Source organism: Gopherus flavomarginatus, chromosome 6, assembly GCF_025201925.1.
Source record: "Gopherus flavomarginatus isolate rGopFla2 chromosome 6, rGopFla2.mat.asm, whole genome shotgun sequence".
Lineage (NCBI taxonomy): Eukaryota > Metazoa > Chordata > Testudines > Testudinidae > Gopherus > Gopherus flavomarginatus.
The window spans coordinates 6,781,464-6,803,168 of record NC_066622.1 but is presented as its reverse complement, the minus strand read 5'-3'; the positions used below and the strand labels follow the sequence as shown (position 1 = coordinate 6,803,168).

Genomic DNA, 21,705 nt, shown 5'->3' with positions numbered 1-21,705 from the left:
GGTTGTGTTTTTTTCCCCTTCCTCTGAAGCATCAAAGATCAGCCACAGCTGGAGATGGTATACTGGTTGGGGTGGACCAGTGCTCTGAGATGGTACAAAATCCTCTGTTTGAGATGTCTGGCAGATGTCTTGCTCACATGTTCAGGGTCTAGCTGATCACCAGATTTAGAGTCAGGAAGGAATTTTGCCCCAAGTGAGATTGGCAGGGACTTTGGTTTTGTTCTGCCTTTCTCTGCAGGCAGGGGATGGATCGCCTAGGCATATCTCACCTTAGCAATTCCCTCTAGTCGCCAGCACCCCAGAATCTCCAGTCTTCTGCCTGTGGCACCCAAGCGTTTAATCTCCCGAGGACTAAAATCCATTAATTTTACTGAAGTCACTGGGCTCAACATGAGGGTATTTGGGTGAAATTTGGTGGCTTGTGAAATGCAGGAGGTCAGACTACATGATCTAACAGTCCCTTGTGGCCTTAAACTGCATAAAACTATGGTGCTGCCCCTATGGCCAAGAGAACCGGGAGCATTGTGTGAAAGCTGTCCCCTGCCTGAGGCTGAGCACCCCGCTGCTCACTGCTGGTAGGCTCAGAACAAGAGACTAAATGGTTCTGTCTAGATTCCACTGAGGTCAATGGGAACTGGCTCAAACCCTTAGGATTAAAACCTTGGTCCTGTATCTTGGTAGCCCAGAACTTTCAAGTAGCGTCCTTGTGATTTATATAGGGCTTCATACCCCTTCAGCCACTGTGCAAGTGTTAATTAGTCCGCTCAATGCTCCCGTGAAGCGTGGAAGCAGTGAACGGGGTTATTCCCATTTTCAAAACCAGGAAACCTGAAGCAGAGAGAAGTCAATTGCTTCATTTCAGAGATGGTTGCGCTTCATGTGCAGTGCAAGCGCTCAGTGTCTCTGAAAATCAGGCCTGAAGTGATTGGCACGGGATTATGTAGCAGGTTGGTGAAAGAGCCAAGGCTAGAACTCAGAAGCCCTTGGCTCACGTTCCTCTGCTTAATCAACACCACCACCTAGTTTCTTTCCAAACTATGGGCAAGATTCTCAATTGGTTTCAATTGTCCTAGAGCCTGTTATTTCGGAGGAGCTGTGCTGTTGTTTTCCACCAGCTGAAGATCTGGCTCTAATGGCCAGATTTTCAAAGTTACTTAGATGATGAAACATGTTCGTGGTGGGATTTTCAAAAGCTGTGCACCTAACTCTCATTGGTGTTAGCACTTAGGGACCAGACTTCAAAAGTATGTAAGTCCTTCTGCCAGTGCAGCACATTCTATTTACCACTGCAAGTTCCTTCCGTGTGTAGAAGCCTGGTTGTCAGGTCTGCTGAAACATTTGCACCTGCAGGTAGATATCCATGGGAGGACATGCCGCCACTTTCTGTATGAGATGGCAAGAGGTAGTCACTGGAGAGATGCCTGTGACCATTCTTTCCTTGATCTTTGTTCAGCCTAATGTTGCATTTTAAAGCTGTGTCAGCACCCACAGCACTACTGGAACAGAGCAGAAACAGAGAAGCCAACTAAGATCTTTACAGTTACTATTGTTTCAGAAACACAGAAGTTAACTGAGGGTTTATAAATGCTCCTGCACTTACTTTTCATTGTTTTCTTTTTCTTTTTAAGAGCATCCAAAGAAAGTAGCTGTCAGTATAATCAGAAATTGTAGCATTGACACATAGAACATGAGGTTTTGCTGCTGTTTTCACTCTATCCGTGTTGTTGGATCAGGTCCTGATCCCACTCTCACCACTGCACATGAGTCACTTGGTTGAAGTCACTGGAGTTACGCCTGTGTGAAAGGTGTTTCAGACCCATCCTCCACTCCAGCCCATAGGCATTTTCTGTGCATTTGTACATAATTGTATTGAAATTGCCAGCTGTTATTCCCTTGTCCTCTGTCTACTTGTGGGCTTCTTGGAGCAGGGTCCATCCTTCTTAAGTGTTTGGAAAGCACTTGTAGTGAGCACTAGAGCAAATGAATAGAAACAGTAGTACTGGGGCAGACTACAGCCCTGGAAAGAGCAATCCTTATGGAGGAGGATTCTTTGATCCATGCCCTCCTTGACCAAGAACCCCAAGATGTGGCAGAAGTCTCCAGACATTCCTTTCCCTTAATTCTCTCTCCACTGAAGAGGCTTTCTCTTGGGCCTGGTTTGCACGAAATATTCCCCAAGTCAACTGTCTACGACCATTAAACACAAGATTAATTAAAAACAGGGAAGAAAGTTCGGATTAACAAAACAAGTGATATTCACAATTAATTACTATTATTCATATTTCAGTAACATCTGGAAGCCCCAGTGACGCAGGGGCGCTAGAACAATTTTTAAAGAGGGGGTGCTGAGAGTCACTGAACAAAAAGATCCCAAGGAGCTTACAATACGTCAGGCTTGGCATTTGACAGACTCGTCCGGCTAGGTACACAGGCTTCCTTGTAATGGACAGGAGTTCTATGGCCCGTGTTATGTAAGGGATTAGACTAGATGCTCAGAATGATCCCTTCTGGTCAAAGGGCAGATCTACACTTAAAACACTGCATCGGTTCTGCTGCACCGCTATAGTGCGTCAGTGAAGATGCTCTATGCCGACGAGAGAGAGCTCTCATATCAGCATAGTTAATCTGGCTGTAACTATGTTGACGGGGAAAATTTCTCCTGCTACACTGAGGGTTGAGTCAGTGTACTTACATCACTCGGGGGCATGGATTTTTCATATCCCTGAGCGACATAGTTATAGCAATGTAAGGGCTTGTCTACATCAGAAAGTTGCAGCGCTGGTGAGGGAGTTACAGCGCTGCAACTTTGAAGGTGTACACATCTGCAGGGCACCACCAGCGCTGCAACTCCCTGTTTGCAGCGCTGGCCGTACTCCCGTTTTGTCTCGGGTGTAGAGGATCCAGCGCTGGTGATCCAGCGCTGGTAATCCAATGTAGACACTTACCAGCGCTTTTCTTGACCTCCGTGGAAGGAGGAAGCCTCTGGTAATCAAGCTGGTCTCCTTTCCCGGTTTGCTCTCTCGTTCCCGGAGCCCAGAGCAAGCAGGTCTCCTTCCCTGCGGTTTGCTGGGTGGCTCCGGGAACGCGAGAGCAAACCGGGAAAGGAGACCCGCTTCGCCGCGGTTTGCTCTCTCGTTCCCGGAGCCACCCAGCAAACCGCAGGGAAGGAGTCCTGCTTGCTCTGGGCTCCGGGAACGAGAGAGCAAACCGGGAAAGGAGACCCGCTTCGCCGCGGTTTGCTCTCTCGTTCCCGGAGCCACCCAGCAAACCGCAGGGAAGGAGTCCTGCTTGCTCTGGGCTCCGGGAACGCGAGAGCAAACCGGGAAAGGAGACCCGCTTCGCCGCGGTTTGCTCTCTCGTTCCCGGAGCCACCCAGCAAACCGCAGGGAAGGAGTCCTGCTTGCTCTGGGCTCCGGGAACGAGAGAGCAAACCGGGAAAGGAGACCCGCTTCGCCGCGGTTTGCTCTCTCGTTCCCGGAGCCACCCAGCAAACCGCAGGGAAGGAGTCCTGCTTGCTCTGGGCTCCGGGAACGCGAGAGCAAACCGGGAAAGGAGACCCGCTTCGCCGCGGTTTGCTCTCTCGTTCCCGGAGCCACCCAGCAAACCGCAGGGAAGGAGTCCTGCTTGCTCTGGGCTCCGGGAACGAGAGAGCAAACCGGGAAAGGAGACCCGCTTCGCCGCGGTTTGCTCTCTCGTTCCCGGAGCCACCCAGCAAACCGCAGGGAAGGAGACCTGCTTGCTCGGGGCTCCGGGAACGAGAGAGCAAACCGCGGCGAAGCGGGTCTCCTTTCCCGGTTTGCTCTCTCGTTCCCAGAGCCCAGAGCAAGCAGGTCTCCTTCCCTGCGGTTTGCTGGGTGGCTCCGGGAACGAGAGAGCAAACCGCGGCGAAGCTGGTCTCCTTTCCCGGTTTGCTCTCGCGTTCCCGGAACCCCCCTTGAAGCCGCCCAACAGCGCTGCAGTGTGGCCACATCTAACACCACTTGCAGCGCTGGTTGCTGTAAGTGTGGCCACTCTGCAGCGCTGGCCCTATACAGCTGTACTAATACAGCTGTAACAACCAGCGCTGCAAAACTTTAGATGTAGACATGGCCTAAGTCTGTAGCATAGACCAGATCTTAGAATCTATGACTGTAATGGCTTTCTTCGGAAAAGCATCTGTTCTTTTTGATTTCCTTGGTCAACAACTTCTCAACCTGTTAGCCAGGCAGTATCTCAGCGGTCCATCCTCTTGTGTCTGTTTTTTTCCTTAGTCCTGTTGATTCTCTGAGTCTCTTTCCCAGCCCATTAAGTCTGTTTGATATGCCTGCCTCCTCCTTTTACCAGGCACCCCCTCTTACCTACTCCTCCCAGATGAAGTTCCCAGATATTTTTCAGGATTGTGTTCAGTTTGTTTGTTCCATCTTTGCTTCTTACCACCCCCAAAAGTTCATAGAACATAGAATATCAGGGGGACCTCAAGAGGTCATCTAGTCAAGGGGTTCTCAGACTTCTGTACTGGTGACCCCTTTCACATACCAAGCCTCTGAGTGCAACCCCCCCCATACGTTAAAAACACTCTTTTATATATTTAACACCATTATAAATGCTGGTGGCAAAGCGAGCTTTGTGGTGGAGGCTGACAGCTTGCGACCCCCCATGTAATAACCACGTGACCCCCTGAGGGGTCCCAGCCCCCAGTTTGAGAACTCCTGATCTAGTCCAACCCTTTGCTCAAAGCAGGACCAATCCCCAAATGGTCCCCTCAAGGATTGAACTCATAACCCTGAGTTTAGTAGGCCAGTTCTCAAACCACTGAGCTATCCTTTTGAAGGTAAATCTTCCTTGCGGTTTGGAACCCTTATCCCAGCTCCACATCCCGTTTGCAAAACTCCCTACTTTACATCTCCCACCCTATCCCACCCTCACAGGACCTGTTGTTGGGAAAAGGCCATTCTGAGATCTAATTAATCTCCTTTCTAATGGAAACTGGCCCTGACTAGAACAGTTTAACTAAGAAACTCACACTGTTTTGCCTTTTACGGAGACAAGAGATATATATTCCCTCTGGCTAGTGTTTTCTACTCTGCGAATTAATGAAAGATACAAATAATCTGTCATCGTGAGATCAGACTTCGACCCCTTGTCTCCAGCAAATGAGCACAAAATCTGGATAGAAGAGCATTGGCCCACCCAGGTCAAAAGACTTTTTTTTCATGCTTATTTCATGCCAGGGATAATTCTGCTAACCATATTAAAATTGTCCCTGTTCTGCAGAGGATCTGTCTTAGACTTGTGTTTTCAAGCTTTGGCATGTTTATACTAATGATCTGGAGGGGGATGAATCATATTTTAGTTTCTTAATCTTGCCAAACTCTACTTTAAAATATTTGAAGGAGCTAATGCAGGAAGCAGACAGTGAGGGCGTTGAACTAATCTTGGTCATAGTTTTATTTTCCTGGTTTAGAAAATATTATATCAGTGCCTTTCTCGTTCACAGAAACAGCAGGCAGAGGTCCACCATGGCAAGGACCTGGGTTTTTAAGTGTCCAGTAGCTCTAGTTCTGGAAGACTGTTGTGGATTTCCACCTCCCTTCAAGAAGCAAAGCTCCCTTGCAGAGTTGTCCCTAGGGGACAGCGAATCGGGGCAACTGCTCCAGGCCCCGCACTTTGGGGGCCCCGTGGGTTGGCGTGATTGGCCAGTGCTGCATCAGTGACGGGTGAACCACTCACTGGGGGAGGCTACCCCCAGCCCCGCCCCTTCCACCCATGGGAGAGTGCGCCCAGCCCCAGGAAGGTGGGAGGCATGGCTCCAGCCCCCTGGAGCCCAGCAGCCCCGCCAAAGCGGGGCCCAGGAGGGGGAGCATTGTTGTTGGGGCCGCACCTGGCTATTTGGGAGGCACCACCTCCACTAGCCTCCTTTACCTGCCCCTGGTGTGGTTGGTCCCAGAAATGATGTCACTTCTGTCCTGCGCCCCGCATCCCCCTAGGGACAGCCCTGTTCCCCTTACTAAGCTGTGTCGACACTTTGCAGCCTATAGCGGCACAGCTTCAGGGCTGCTGCTGCGCCACTGTAGCGCTTCAGTATAGAGCGGTGGTTCTCACCCCACAGGCTGTTTGTGGGCCAATCAGCACACAGCTGCAGCCCATGTGACATCCTCAGGGTTATACAGGTAGTATATATATTGTTTCCATGCGGCCACATAACAAACAGAGAGATGCAAATGCAGCCTACTGTGGTATAGATACTCACTACAACAACAGGAGGGGTTCTCCTGTTGCTGTAGTAAATCCAGCTTCCCAAGAGGCAGTAACTAGGTCAACGGTTGACCTAGCCCTGTCTACATGGGGACGTAGGTCAGCTTAACTTTGTCATTCAGGGGTGTGGATTTTTCACCCCCCCATCCCCCCAAGCATGACATTGCTGGGTCCATCTACTTTTCTAGTGTAGACCAGTCCCAAGACATAGCAGTGTTTATAACATCTCTAAACTAAGGTCTGGTTTACGCTGTAAAGTTATCTCAGTGTAGCTATGTCAGTCGGAGTGTGAAAAAACTTCTGCTGACCTAAGCTCCCAGTGGAGGTGCCAACAGAAGAGTTCCCTTGACATAGCTAACTTAGGCCTGGTCTACACCTAAAATTTAGGCTGACCTAGTTGTATCACTCAGGGCTGTTAAAATGTTTGCACCATTGTAGACACAGCTAAGATGACAGAGCAATTCTGCTGGCCTAGCTACTGCCTCTTGAGAGGGTAAATTTACTGCAGTGACGGTAGTCACTACAGAAAGTGTCTCCACTACAGAGGCGTAGCTGCAGCTGTGCCACTCTATTGCTTATGTGTAGACGTAGCCTTGCTCAGGGAGTTAGTGTTTGTACATTCACAGGAAAACTCCTTCTGTGGGTGCAGGCCAAGCCTACGCTACTGGGCTATGCCAACATAGCTATGTATCTAGAGTCTCCGTTGTGTAATTAGGGGCAGAGATCCAGTTTGCGTGGAGCAGCGCCTAAGGATGTGAGGAGTTGCTGCAGAGACCATACACTGTTGCCATTTTGGAGGGCGAGTTAGGGTCTGCAAGGATCCAATAACCCCCTATTCCCTCTCTCCTCTGCCCCTCATATACTGCAAGCAGAGATTTTTCCTCAAGAGAGAGGAGAACCATGCCGCCGTCGTTAGGGACTGTACTATTGCTATAGATTTTACCTGGAAGGCACTTAGAGGCTCTGGAGATGAACAGCATTGTAAAACCCTATGGATGGGGGCAGAACAGAGTGTTGCAAGCTGCCACTTACGGCAGGATCTCACAACTCGATTATAAAACATTGAAATGAATTATTATAATTGCTCAGTATGAAATTGTTTAATATGAAAGAACGCCACCACATCATTGACTTTCCATGGCGCTTGTGCTGCAAGGTACCTTAGGCAATTCTGAAACTCTCCCAATCAATCTTTCTGCTGAAAGGAAGTCTTATTCTCTTTGGCCTCAATCCCATAAGCAGTTCTTTGTGGGTGGGCCCCTGCACCCTTTCAGAGCCCCGCTGAACGCAGTTACTTCAGCAGCTCCAGTTTGCAGGATTGGGGCTTCAGAGGGAATAGCTACAGGAAAACTCACTATCCGTCTCCCAAGTCCTGTGCTTTGAAAGGTAAGGTGAGTCTTTGGAACCAATACCAATGCAGGTATGGACGCAAACAAATGAACAAGGAAGAAAAAGTGGTACAAATACTTGAGTGTGATTACCAATAATCCTTTTTGTGATTCTGCAGCAGATTCTGGTGACCAAGACGAGCACAATATACATAGTATAAGAGAAACAGCACCACCTCCTGTGAATAATAGCATCACCGCCGTTCCCACCACGGAACCATCTCAGAAGCTCCCTCAATACCTACCTCCTTCTGCAGAGGAAAACCTAGGTCCTCTACCTGAAAACTGGGAGATGGCCTATACCGAGAATGGAGAAGTCTATTTTATAGAGTAAAGCTCATATTTTGTTGGTGTGTGTGTGTGTGTGTGTGTGTGTGTGTGTGTAATCTCTGTCTGTAAATGTACATACAAACCATGTGTATTTAATGTCTACAGTTGCTTTTAAGAACTAAAAGATCTTGACCAGTTGTAAGACATTGTTGCAATGCTCCTGCTTGGGCATTTTCTAAGTGGACCAAGCAGCCAAACTCTTCCAGAGTTCATAGGTGTTGGAGATCCAATAAATTTGCAGAGCAACTGTAGTTTTTTACAAAAATATTTACAAGAGCCACAGGCAGTTAAAAATATTGGTTAGTTTTTTAGTTTGAGATGAAAGCTCCTAACTGAAAGGAGTTAAGAACTCACTTTCAGAGTCTGCCTATGTACATCAGAATGGTCAGGGGAAAATTCCTCCAACCCCTTGCTCAGTCAGTAGCAGAGCCAGGGAGTTAACTTGGTTCACTGCTGTTCTCATTAAAGAGAAGGGTCCAAATTGGATGCTGACATGCTCCAGTGGGCTTGCACAGGGCATAACTCAGAGCAGAATTTGGCACACAGTATTTGGAAGAGCCAGGAAGACGTAGCTTTGTGGATACTTTTTGCTGGACAGCTTTGTAGTGTCAGCCACTTTAAGGTAGTCGTAATATTGATTTTTTTATATCATAAGTAATAGTCTCTAATTGTACTTAAAGAGACTTATTAAGACTTGAGCAGCTGCTAAAACAAGACCCGCTAATACGAGAGATTCCGCCGACAGAATTAGCTTGTCATCAGAAGAGTGCAAATAGTGTTTGTAGCCTGAAAACAAGAAGCTAAACAAATCTCTTATCTGTCTTTATGGGTATGGAGCAAGGAATTGGAATTTGGTTCTAAAGGTTAGTATACTGTAGTAATGGAAACTGAGGCCCTCTGTCTACAGACCAAATACAGTGCATGCGGATACAAAGCTGTCTTTTCCTCTATATAGTACTTAGACCAGAACCTCTGCTTTGACATGTTAAAAACCCCAATTATTTTCTATGGGTAAAATAACTGCCAAGCTGACTTTGATTTAAAGGAGTTATGCTACATTATTTGCTGGTGGAGTGACTGTGATCTTCTAATGTCTAGAACTGAAGTGATCGTGTCCTTTGAGAGAGATTCTTAGGAGGTCATGCCACCGGCAGGGGCAGACTGGCAGGCACTTCAAAATGGCATCCTCTGTGCAGCATGGCCTCGCATACACTGTATGTGCAAGATTATGCTGGAGGGGTGAGGTCATGCTTCTGGGATAGGCCCAGGTCATTTCCAGAAGTACCAGAATGCCCAGTATTCTGAGGACATAGCAATAATCATCCTATTTGTGTTTCAGTTTGAACCGAGATATGTTCATTATACTAAACATGAGGCTCTGCCCTCAGTTGTATCTGAATGGTGATTTTGTGCTACTACCTTCATTCTTTGAAACACTTTTTGGAGGCAGAGTGATTTATTACATGTTTATGCAGTCTTCTAATGAGCGAAAGCCCTGAATTTCCAAATGGTCTTTAAAAACTTCTTAGACCTTTTTTGACAAAAACTAAGTAGGAGAAGGATGTTTCTGTTGTTAAAATCATGTACGTGTCCACTATAACTTATTTCTGGATCTGTCTTACTTCTATGTGCGTACTTGATTCTTTAATGCTGTTGCAAGTTATGCCATAAAGCAGGGAGAAGAGAGAGGATGGGTGTGATTCAGTTCATAACAAATAATAATGATCTCAGCTATTGCCTGCAGTTCAACTGAGTTTCAGCGTAACTTTAGAAAAAGAAAACAAATCCCGCCCAATGATTTTATACACCTCGCTGGTTACAGGGTCAGGAGCAGAAATTCCATGTGAAAGGCTGCTTTTATAATATGCCCTATCCAAACAAAACCAGGGAATATTGCAAAGAGCACAAAAGTTTGTTCTCCTGAGTTTATCCGATGGAGAAGGATTAGATAAATGTTGTATGCTTAAGCTAATGAGGTTATGGCAGGGTTTTTCAAACAGGGGTTGCCACTTGTGTAGGTAAAGCCCCTGGCGGGCCGGGCCAGGCCGGTGTGTTGACCTGCCCCATCTGCATATCCAGCCGATCGCGGCTCCCACTGGCCACGGATCACTGCGAGCTGCTGGAAGCTCCCATTGGCCCGGAGCAACGATCCACGACCAGTGGGAGCTGCGATGGGCCAGACCTGCGGATGGGGCAGGTCAACACACCGGCCCGGCCCACCAGGGGCTTTCCCTACACAAGTGGTGACCCCTGTTTGAGAAACCCTGGCTTATGGAATTCTCCTGTCATTGGGAATGACCTACCAGACTGACACTTGCTAAAAATATGCAAATACTGTACCCATCCATATCACCACCATTTTCCCTAGCAAGCCACAAACTTATTATACATTGGAGGAGCCCCTCTGCTTTATTATTGATGATTTGCCTTGCTTTGCTAGAGTTCAAATTACTAGTCTGAGAAACCCAAACCACGACCAATGAATTCATCAGAAACTCTCTGAATGTGTTCCTTCTGCAATGGGAAGGCATAATGAAATGGGTGACATCAAGGACTTTTTACTACAGCACTCAGACACAAGAATAAGTCAGACATGGACTCATGCTGGTTGGCTGTTTGTCCTGAAAGGAGCATAGTCTTCATTACATTATTTCTTCGTTCACAAGGGGTGTTGTGAGGCCTAGTTAAAGTTTGTTAAACCTCTTTGAGAACCTTGAATGTGGAGTGATCAGTTTTGATATGACATTAGAAGTAAGAACCATTAAGCAGAGCCAAAGGCTAAGCTAGACAAATTTTAGTTTTAGAAGAGACTAGTCTCTCCAGGTTAGATATTATGCAGAAGAATGCATCAAGCCTCAGGACTAGTTTATAGATTTAAGAGATTGTTACCCCTTGTTCTATGACACAAATGAAAATTAGGAGAAAAGAATCACTACAAAGTATATTTAAAGAGGACATACACACAATCTTCATCCTTGGGACTGAAGTCAGGAGCAGGTCCATGGACTCATGAATAGAAAGAGTTGGAAGTTGCGCTGGTCACGATTTCCATCACAGATTTTGATAGAAATGTTTTTCCTCTTAATAGGAACATTTTCACTGGAAGTATCTGTTCTGATTGATGTTTTCTGTCAAAACCCAACAAATTTCAAAGAAAAATGTAGCTGAAAATAAAAAAAAAGTTGAAAATTTTCCTGAGGAAATAACTCATTTCCCAGCCAGCTGTCAATGGTAGATGAGTCCATGAGTTAGCCTCCGCATTAAAATGTGATCCAGAGTGTAAATGAAAGTTTGCCCATCTCTGCTATAGTTACTCCTGTGGCCTTACACATGAATTTCTGACTTCTAGTGGTGACTATTTTTAAAATCTCAGATTTTTTTTCTGTCAATGCTGAAAGTCTCCTGACTTGCTAGCCTGTTTTATAAAACATAACGTTGTTATATTTCTTCTGAAATAAAAATATGCTTTCAGCTCAGTTGAATAATAGGAGGGCACATGTTTTTCTATCACTGGTACTTTAGCTCGATTTATTAACAAAGGTCATATTTCTATTTCTGCTTTGCAGCCATAATACTAAAACAACATCTTGGCTAGACCCACGGTGCCTGAGCAAACAGCAGAAGCCACTAGAAGAATGTGAAGATGATGGTAAGGGACTGAAAATAGTGAACTAAAACTTAGTGTGTTTGCTCTAATTTAGGTAAATAGATTTTTTCCCAAAAAAACAATACTATGATTGCAAAATGTAAAATAAAGAACAGGAAATACACAGAGATAACCAATATGAACACACACGTAAGGTGAATCATCATGATTTTCAAATTATCTCAAGTCAAACAATCGCAGAAGTACTAGAACTAGGAGGCATCCATTTTTGCACAAAAGGATTTGAATGTTCATTGTTGCAGAATGAGACCAAGATTCTTTGAATGCATGTGCTAGCTAGCATGCCTGTGCAGGCACAGAGTAAATGGTACTCCGCATGGCCCATTGCCTTATGCTGTGGTTAGTATGTTTTAAGTGGCTCCAAAGGACATTATTTCTCATTTGGGTAGAATTAAAAGGTTAATGTATTGCTTACCTTTTGAATGTTACATTCTGATTGTCTAGTTAGCATTATCATTGCTAAAGAGAAATTATATTTGAAATCATGGATTTTTATCACTTAATTTGAACCAATATCATTTTGCATTCCTTGAGATGTTGAAAATGCAAGCCAGTTTGAAGGCACATAAATAAATCAAGCATCCCAATATGTGACTGGAAGAGGAGGTATTTCAGTTAAGTTTACCTTTAAAACTTGCAAAAAATAATAAAGGCCAGTAAAATATTTGTGAAAATATACACACACATTTTGGTCTGTTTACCTTTAACACATACCCAAAAAAACAAAACAGGAAAACAATGGCATTTTAACTGGCACAGTGCTAGCCATGAGCATTTTAGAGTATCTGCATTATTATCCTAAAGTTAATTTGGAGATTATGATCAACCACTTTCTCGCTCAAGCTATTTGTTAGTCAGGCTCCTATGCTTTAGGGGTATTATCTTACTTAGGAAGGGAATGGACCTGATTGTTTCAGAAGTCACCTCTAAGTTGCTGTTACAATCTTGTAAATTGTTGACCTCCATTTTTTTCACCTCTGAGTTTCTTTCACATGTAATGCCTCGATTTGACTGAAGGTACCACTTTTACTTGGGGATACGAGGTAGTTGTACATGTGGCTAATGGATTTGAATGCTCGCAAAATACAAGATGTCTTGTGATTGTACAAATTTTAGACAAGACACTATGCATTCAGTTTTTAGAGGCCTGCTTGAGAGCCCTTTGAAATTTTGGCCTCTTCTGTCCGAGACTAGATCTTGCAAAGGTTGTAGGACTCCAGGCACAGAGATCCTTCATCCCGGGTTGATCCCTTTGCAGGACTAGGGTGTAAAAATAGGTACATCACTGGGACCTCGGAGAAACAATTTAAAATAGAACATAAACAGCAGCCTAAGCTTTCTCCTGGCTGAGGCTAGAGTTTTCCTTGAAGCACTCCTCTGTCCTAACTTCCTCTTCAGAGCACGGCTCCAACTCCTGTTTATAATCTGGCTGAAGTTAACAAGATGCACCTGCCACTGAGAGTCAGCAGGAAACACCCTGCACTTTCATACAGGGTCAGGAAACAAGAATCAGGATGACTTACCAAAGGATCCCCTACATTCTGGTACCACATGCCAGAGTCTGCCGTTCTCTTATATCCTCATCCCTTTGAATTAAAAAATGGGTATCTGAACAGCTTGTGTAATTGGGACAGTTAATTTATAACTGTGTAATATTTTTGTAAAAAGTAGCTGTGTCTTTGTTTAGCAGCTCCTTACTTTCAGCTCATTTTATCATTTCTGCCTCTATTTGCTAATGAATTATTATTTTTCTAACAGCAAGTAGTAAAACTCATTATGTCCAAGGTGCATTTAGTGCACCGCGCACTTCTAGTTCGCTGTTCTAGTCTTTCTTTATAGTTCAATAAAAGCTCCTAGGTGTGAAGAAAAGGTAAAATAACATTGCAAATCCCAAATGACAGTCTGATCCAGCCAGAGTGGACAGAAGATTACTCATGTGAGTAGCTCCACTGAAGGCTCTGGGGCCACTCCCAGGAGTAAAGTTGCATGTCTGTTTTCAGGCTTGGTCACATCATGTGTACAGTGGATAAAGTAAATACTTTGAGTGTTATACATCTTTTCAAACTTGTTTTGAATTTTAGCTGTGTTGTATTCTTTCCATGGCAGGGTACAGATCCCTGAAAGCTTTCTATTGTTTATCATATGAAGAAAATGCTTATTAGCATTTTACACACAAATGTCTAACCACTTATGCTAGCCTACTATAATACAAACAGATCATGGGTAAATTAGAGCACATAAAGTATTTCTTCAGTGTCATAGTTATCAACAGCAATTTAATGGTATTGTATCTCTTGTGTGTCATTTATTAACATAGCGAATACTTTTCTGTTACGTCCCATCTTGTTTTACCATCTGCATTCTAGTTGTGTCATCAACTTTCATTTTCTGACTGCAGTATTATTCATAAGCTAAGCGATACCTTAATCATCTGTCATTGTTAACTGATGAAAATGAGGTCTCTTCGAAGCTAATGCAGCTCCATCTGGGTGTCAGGATCTTTACTGTGCATCTGTTTTGCGGGATTGGAGCCTTAGGCCCCATCTGAGCAAGGCACTTAAGCACATGCTTAACTTAAGTGCATAAGGTAGTCCCAATTAAGTCAGTAGAGCTACCTATGTATTCCATTTAGATGTTTATTTAAATACCTCACTGAACTGGGTTCTAAGTGACATCCTATTTAAGGGCAAAGAGTTTCTCTCAGATCTGCACTCAGCTTTGGTCTCCTGATAAATATATAGCCATATGCATCTGAGAGGAGTGTTTTGCCATAAAAATGATGATCATGCAAATTTGTTTATCACTTGGTCTAATCAAATGTTGGCATGAAAGTAGCTGATGCACAATTATTTTAACAGTGCAAGAACCTGTTCTTTCATGACCCACATCAAGATCCATAAATACTCTGATCACTAAGATGTGATAAACTGAGAGTTTGGTCTGTGCAAAATTGGTGTTGGTTCTTCTGTTTACTATAGCAATATCTTGCTTGCTGTTGGTATCTGAAATTTTCTTTTAATTTTTTCTGTCTCATTTACTGCTCTTCCCTTGGAGAAGAAGGGGTACACACGGAGGAACTGGACAGTGAACTAGGTAAATCATCCATCTCTCATTTTGCTATATGACTGACTGTACCAGGGTTAGCCTCTCATTGCTTGACCTCTCCTCTGTGTCATTTTTGCATCTTTCAAGTTTTTAATTTCAACAAGGCCTAATTCAGTAACAAAATGTATCAGGATTTTTGGCACTGAAAATAGATTTTTTCCCCCCATTATGTGGAATCTTAAGGCATAGTTCTTATGGTATTGGATCCCAAAGAAGAGAAACAAAGCAAGACCTCAGTCTTGCAAAGGCTTGAGAACATGTTTACCCTTATGCCCATTGGGTTTTAATTTTCACTCTGATGAAGTCAATGGAGTTTTGCCATTGACTTCAGTGGGGTCTGGATTTCAGCCAGTGAGTAGGTCCATTGACTTCCAAGTTATGTGAAGGGTAAACACATATATAAGGCTTCTCAGGATTAGTACCCAGCTTTCCAGATTAGAGAAGCTAAGTGAAATTTGGAAAACTGGTTAAAAATATCCCACAGAATGTTTTTGTTAAGTTTGTCAATGAAACAGCAGAAATTTTGCCCCAGGAGTTGATGTTATAAATCAAGAATAAATTGATTTTAGATGGTGAGGTCTAGTGATAGTTTCTAAGTGTTTATGAAGAATGCAATCATAATATCTAATCTCATTTAGCATTAGTTAGTTCAGTCTGTAATTCTAGTGCAGAGAACTATTAGACCGTTATTTCTGCTCCACATTCTAGTCCATTTTGAGACCTGAAAGGGATGAGTATGTTATATGTGACTGTATTTTCCTTAGGTCATTCATTGCTTTAAAGAAATTTATAGCTTTGTATGGTAGCCGATTATATTACAGTGGAATTAATCTCTGGTTTCCGTAATTACTTGAAAGTGTAGACTGCATCCTACTTCTGTGTGATTGATATGCCAGAAGCCATCAATAAATATTGACTGCTTTTTAAAAAGCTATGCAAGAAGCTGCCCTTGGGGTTAGTGCGGCTGGAATAATGTTTAGAACCTAACTCCTTTTAGTGCAACACTTGGAAAGAGATTACATAAAGGAATAATTTATCAATTCCTGTAGCAGGTGTTGGCACAACTCACAGTGCTAAGGTTTCCATTGCGATGGCTGGTAATCTTTCACAGACTAAAATAACATCAAGAATAAGTGCATGAAGACAGCTGAACCGAAATGTATTTTTAATTAAAATGTCTCAAAAACAGTAAAGATGAAGTAATAATAGTATAAAATAACAAGATTATAGGTAACAACTAAACTTAAATGTTTACTCCTTGTATTACCCTTCAGCACAGAGGCTAACTTTAAGGGAAGGATGGACAGGGGTAGTAGATTCAGGGAAGGCGATTGGTTGATAACCATGGCCCTGATCCTGCACCAACTCACACATGTGCTTAACTTTACTAACGAGTAGTTTGATATCCTTGGGACTCCTCACAGTAGTGTAGACAAGTGTTTGTAAAATCGGGGTCCATATAAATACTACAGGGGTTTACAACCATTTGTATGTCAAGAAGGAAGTTTAAGATTTGCAGTGGTTCAGTCAGTGCCAGCAAGGTCAGTGAAGTGTTGTCAAAACATATCAACAAAATCTCCAGTACAATAGGAACACCCGTGGTTAGTATAAATTGGTTTGTGCCAGAGATTAACGCACCTAGTTTAACTAAAGTTTAACATGTGTTTTCTAAATGTGAGAAAATTTAAACAGAAGTCATCTTGAAACTTTCACAATATTTTGTATTTCTCTTATATTTTCTAAAGGAACTGATTTAATAAGTAGTAATATAGATGACCTCTGTTTTAACAGAACAGTGCCATTTTAGGATAGAAATTAAACACTTAGGGAAAGATTTAACACTGTTACACATGGGCAACTCCTACTAGTCTTGTCTACACTAGGAACACTGAGACCTGTAATTCACTTCTGTGCAGTTCAACCAGCAGTAGAAATATCGGAGACTGCAGAATAAATTGCAGGCTGGTAAAAATCTCTGCGCTTGACCTCCAAAATGACTATGATCAGTCAAGCTCTGGTGAATTTCAGGACTTAGTTTTCTAGTGTAGGTCCATTGGCATTTATGAGCTATGACTCATAAAGGATGGAATGCTCCAGCAAAAGGTCTCAGGGCTAGAGTCTTACATGGGTGCAGAGGGGCAAGGAAACTCAATCTGGGCTGGTGGTTTTCCTTATTTTCAGGGATTTATCACTCTTGTAGGTTGGAACACTGACGAACAGACTCTCAGCTAGGAACGGGTTTTGACACCATGCTTAAAAATATAAGTTGGGCACTTAAAGCCAAATGAATAGGTTGTTGCTCTTGTTCTGAATTAATATTAGATTATAATCCTCCATGGGGGTCCACACGAGTGTGCCCTCATAGAACCATATGGGACTGCAGGAATGGAGATTCCTTCCCTGGGTCGAAGCTATATTCTATGATCTAATTTCTCTGACTCATCTTGAAGATGGGTGGAGGTGGGGGGGGGGCATTTAAAACAACCCAGATATTGGACTTTGCAAAGTGGGTGCTACTAATGCAGAGTAGCATCTTGCTTTAGAGCATTTCAAAAGACTTATTAGATTCCTGGATGTGGATAGACTACTTATGATCCAAAGCATCAGTTCTTATCTTGTTGGTTTTCAACACATGTAGAAATGTGTTTTGTTAAATTTAAAACTGCTTAAAGAAGTATTTATCCAATAGCCTGGAATGTCAGTGGAGTAATTCCAAGGTCCTTGTTTTGTGACCTTCCGTAAATGTTCTTTTCTTTTGCAGAAAATAAAAATGAAATATTAATACTAAAAACATTTTAAATAAAGATAAGGCAATGACACTGGCCAGAAACAATAGCATGAGATTTGAAAATAAAATAAACATTATTTAAGGTTGTGACACACAAAGCGTAGCCAACAAACATCACTCTCCAACTTCAACTTTAACTCTTGTTTTGGTGCTCTACTTTAGTCTCTCATTCCAACCTGGCCTCCACAGCCCTCTGCTTCCACAATTGAATAAATTAAGAATGAAACATCAGCCAGTACTTTTGACTCTTTTGATTCTTCTCTATGTTAGATCTTTAATTGTTTGAAACTTTTTGACTAAATCCCACCCTTTCCATCATTCAAATCAGTGGGAGTTTCAACTGAGTAAGGACTTCCAGGATTTGGCCTTTAGTTTTGCACTTCCATTTTAATATTGACATTACTTTTGTGCTTTGTAGAGGAATGTTCAAACCCATTCATTTGGTAGGCATAAAATCTTCTGAGCAGATCTCTTTTGCAAAGTGGTTTCATACCCAAAAGTTAGCACTGGCTTGCATTTGGTTGCTTATGTCTCAAGGAATCCAAAGATGCTTAAACCTGATAAGTATAAAAATAAAGAATAGGGGGAAAACATGGCTTTTATTTGCAAAAAAGGGACTTGTGGAGCAAAACCCACAAAATTAATTTCTTCTGATGTTCAGCCAATTCTGAATGCAAACATAAACTCTGAGTAATTACCCCATATGTGTTTGTATGGCTTCTCTTTATTTTCAGTCTGAAATTATTTGTGCCTTTATGGCAGTGTAGCTGATGTCAGTAAATACTGAACAGTACAGTTATGTTATTCTGATTAATGGGCCACTGCTTGATTGTATTGGCTATGCAACTAATACCATTAATAAAAATAAATCTTTGCATTCCATAATGAATAAACACAGATTATTTCCCATTTTATCATGTCAACTTGGCAATAAGTGCTGCTTTTGTGAGGAATTCTTTCTCATTGGGGTATTTTAATAGTCTTCATATGCATGCTTATTATATGGTGACGGTTCTTTCTTTAAAGTAACTTGTGTAGTACCCAGGGCTGGCCTTACCATGCAGGGCCGCCCAGAGGATTCCGGGGGCCTGGGGCCATCGGCAGCAGGCAGTTCCGGTGGACCTCCCGCAGGCGTGCCTGCGGAGGGTCCTCTGGTCCCGCGGCTCCGGTGGAGCATCCGCAGGCACGCCTGCAGGAGGTTCACCGGAGCCGCGGGACCAACAGACCCTCCGCAGCCATGCCTGCCGGAGGTCCACCGGAGCCATGGGACCGGCAAGCGGCAGGGGGCCCCCCGCACAGCGAAATGTCTAGAGCCGGCCCTGTTCGGCAGCGGGGGGCCCTTCCATTCTTGGACCCGCCGCTGAAGTGCCCCGAAGACTTGCGGCGGGGACCCCCCGCCGGCGAATTACCGCCGAAGCGGGACCCGTCGCCAAAGTGCAGCCCGCTCTTCGGCGGTAATTCGGTGGCGGGGAGCCCCTGCAGCGGGCCTTCGGGGCACTTTGGCGGCGGGTCCCAGAACGGAAGGGCCCCCCGCCGCCGAATTACTGCCGAAGACAGGGTTGCACTTCGGCGGCAGGTCCCGCTTCGGCGGTAATGCGATGGCGGGGGGTCCTTCCGCCCCGGAGCGGAAGGACCCCCGCGCCAGCAAAGACTGGGAGCGGAAGAAGCTCCGGGGCCCGGCCCCGCAAGAGTTTTCTGGAGCCCCTTAGCGAGTGAAGGACCCCGCTCCAGGGGTCCCGAAAAACTCTCGTGGGGGCCCCTGTGGGGCCTGGGGCAAATTGCCCCTCTTTCCCTCCCCTCTGGGCGGCCCTGTTACCATGAGGCGAACTGAGGTGGCCACCTCAGGTACCAGACTGTGGTAGGGCGCCACTAGGACCCAGAGTGTAGAAAATTGTGTCTGTTGCTGGTGCATATGTATTCTCTCTGCTCCAGATGCACAGAGATGGTGGAGTGCTGTGCTGGAGGAAGTCAGGGGCCCAGGAGGGGGAGCATTGTTGTCGAGGCCGCGCCTGACTATTTGGGGAGGCACCACCTCCACTAGCCTCCTCTACCCGCCCCTGGCATGGTCGGTCCCTTTCAAAGTTTTGGCCCAAGCGAGGGGGATGGGGACGTCATTTGAGCTCCCCGCCTCAGGTGCGAAAATGTTGTGGGCTGGCCCTTGTAGTACCTCAGGACCTAAAGCCATTGGGAACTTTGTTTGATTCAGTGGGAGTAGGATCAGGCCCTTGAGTAATGCATAGAGTTCAAATAACCCTCACTACTATGCTGAAGTGATCATAGGACTGAAAGGGACCTCGAGAAGTCATCTAGTCCAGTCCCCTGCATTTATGGCAGGACTAAGTATTATCTAGACCATCTCTGACAGGTGTTTAGAGGTTTTTAAGAGCAGGTTTAGAAAATGATGGAGATTCCACAACCTCCCTAGGCAATTTATTCCAGTGCTTAACCACCTCGACAGGAAGTTTTTCCTAACGTCCAACCTAAATCTCCCTTGCTGCAGTTTAAGCCCATTGCTGCTTGTCCTATCGTCAGAGGTTAAGATGTTCACTGATTGTGGTTAAAGAAGTACCATGTGCCTCCAGTCTAGAAAATCTGCAGGCGCAAAGTGGGGATAGAGTTCCAAATGCTAATTTCATCTTCAGACCTGTTTTTAGTAACTGTTCTAATTAAAAAAAAAAAAAAAGAAAATGATGTTACATGTGATTATGGCATTAAATGCTTTTATATGAAGTGTTCTACAGGGAAGTACATTTGTGTTTGCATAGCATCTAGCATAATGGGCCCCAGGTCCTGAGGGGGACATTTGGGTGCTATCGTAGAAATCATGGTAAATGCTGAAATGTATTTAAGCACGGTTACTGCAAATACTTAGCAGAGGAATAGAAAAAGGTGTACTTTTCCCAAACCAAAACAGCTAGAGAGAGGCACCTCCTAGAGACTCTTAAACAAAGAGTGCATGATTGTTCATTTAACCCAGGAATCTAAATAATAAAATTCAACAAAAAATTGACCTGCTAAAACTATAGGCAATGAGCAGAGGTAACTGCTTTCCACAGGTTTGTTAACCCCGCTCCTGGTAAGGCAACAGTAATATTTGTGCTCATTAGACTATGTACTGATACGGAAATGATTGCTGTGATGATTCTCTTTCCTGATAGTTATTCTGTAAGTGGGAATATGAGCTGATGTGGAATTCTGTAAGCCAGGTGATACGGCAATGCCTGTCTGAAAACTATATCTTTAAGGCATTCATATACCTTTTGTCCCGTTCCCAGAATTGCCTGCTGGTTGGGAAAAGATTGAAGATCCTGTATATGGAGTCTACTATGTAGAGTAAGTGTTGCTTGACGTTTCTGTTTTCAGTGTCAAATAGATAAGAACTTTTTCCAGCTGAATTTGCTGTATCTTTGCATCATTCATTGGAACTGAATGACTCACAGCTGGGGGTAGTGGTATTTGCCTCCACCACTACCACCACCAAAAAAGCAATACGAATAAGCTAAGAATGCTAGTCACGTGTGATGTAAGACAGTCACCCACCCTGATTGCTTTGTTTGTAGCTCGCAGTGCTATCAGAATGCACAGGCAACCGAAAGACTCGTACTTCTCCAGATGCTGGAAGTGAAGAGTTAATATTCTTGGTCTCAGGAAGGAAGGCACATCATACGTTGCTCTTCTGCACCCCCTGGTGGCTGGCCGTGGCTCACCATTACAGGATGTGACCTAAACAGGAGTGCTGTACACTTAGGGCTTGCCGACATGAGCGTTTAGTTTGTGGCAAGCTATCCACCGCACGCTGCCCTGCTGCGGATTAACAGTCCATTTTACCTTGCTGACACGGATTAACAGTTGGTTATTGAACTTTGATTTAGTCCTCTTTGAAATGGTACCAGATCAAAGTTCATTAATGAACTGTTCTGCACATAGAACTGGGGGTGTGCTTCCCGGCTTGAGGAGATGCACTTCTTTTAGCTCTCATCAAGCTAGTGCACTCAAAATAGCAGCCCGGCTGCAGTAGCATGGGCAGCAGTCGGTGGTGGCATGGGCTAGCCATTCTGAGTACAAATGCATCCAGACCTCATGGGTACGTACTCAGGCACCGAGCCCAATCTGCTGCCTACGCCCCTGCAGCTTACGCTGCTACCGGTTTTGCATAAGTATGTCTCCTCAAGCTGGAAATCACACCCTAGCTC

General features: G+C 44.3%; 1 protein-coding gene across 35 annotated transcripts in view; it reads left to right on the top strand.

The window, feature by feature from the left end:
* MAGI1 (membrane associated guanylate kinase, WW and PDZ domain containing 1) overlaps positions 1-21,705 on the top strand; it is a 498,751-nt gene that overhangs the window by 399,492 nt on the left and 77,554 nt on the right. For 14 of the 35 annotated variants that reach the window (XM_050957254.1, XM_050957244.1, XM_050957253.1 and 11 more), the window contains exons 5-8: positions 7,742-7,952; positions 11,519-11,601; positions 14,674-14,712; positions 20,788-20,845. In XM_050957254.1, coding sequence (XP_050813211.1) covers positions 7,742-7,952; positions 11,519-11,601; positions 14,674-14,712; positions 20,788-20,845 — 391 coding nt within the window. The remainder of the gene's footprint in view (positions 1-7,741; positions 7,953-11,518; positions 11,602-14,673; positions 14,713-20,787; positions 20,846-21,705) is intronic. The other 21 variants (XM_050957251.1, XM_050957250.1, XM_050957263.1 and 18 more) reach the window with 4 other exon arrangements.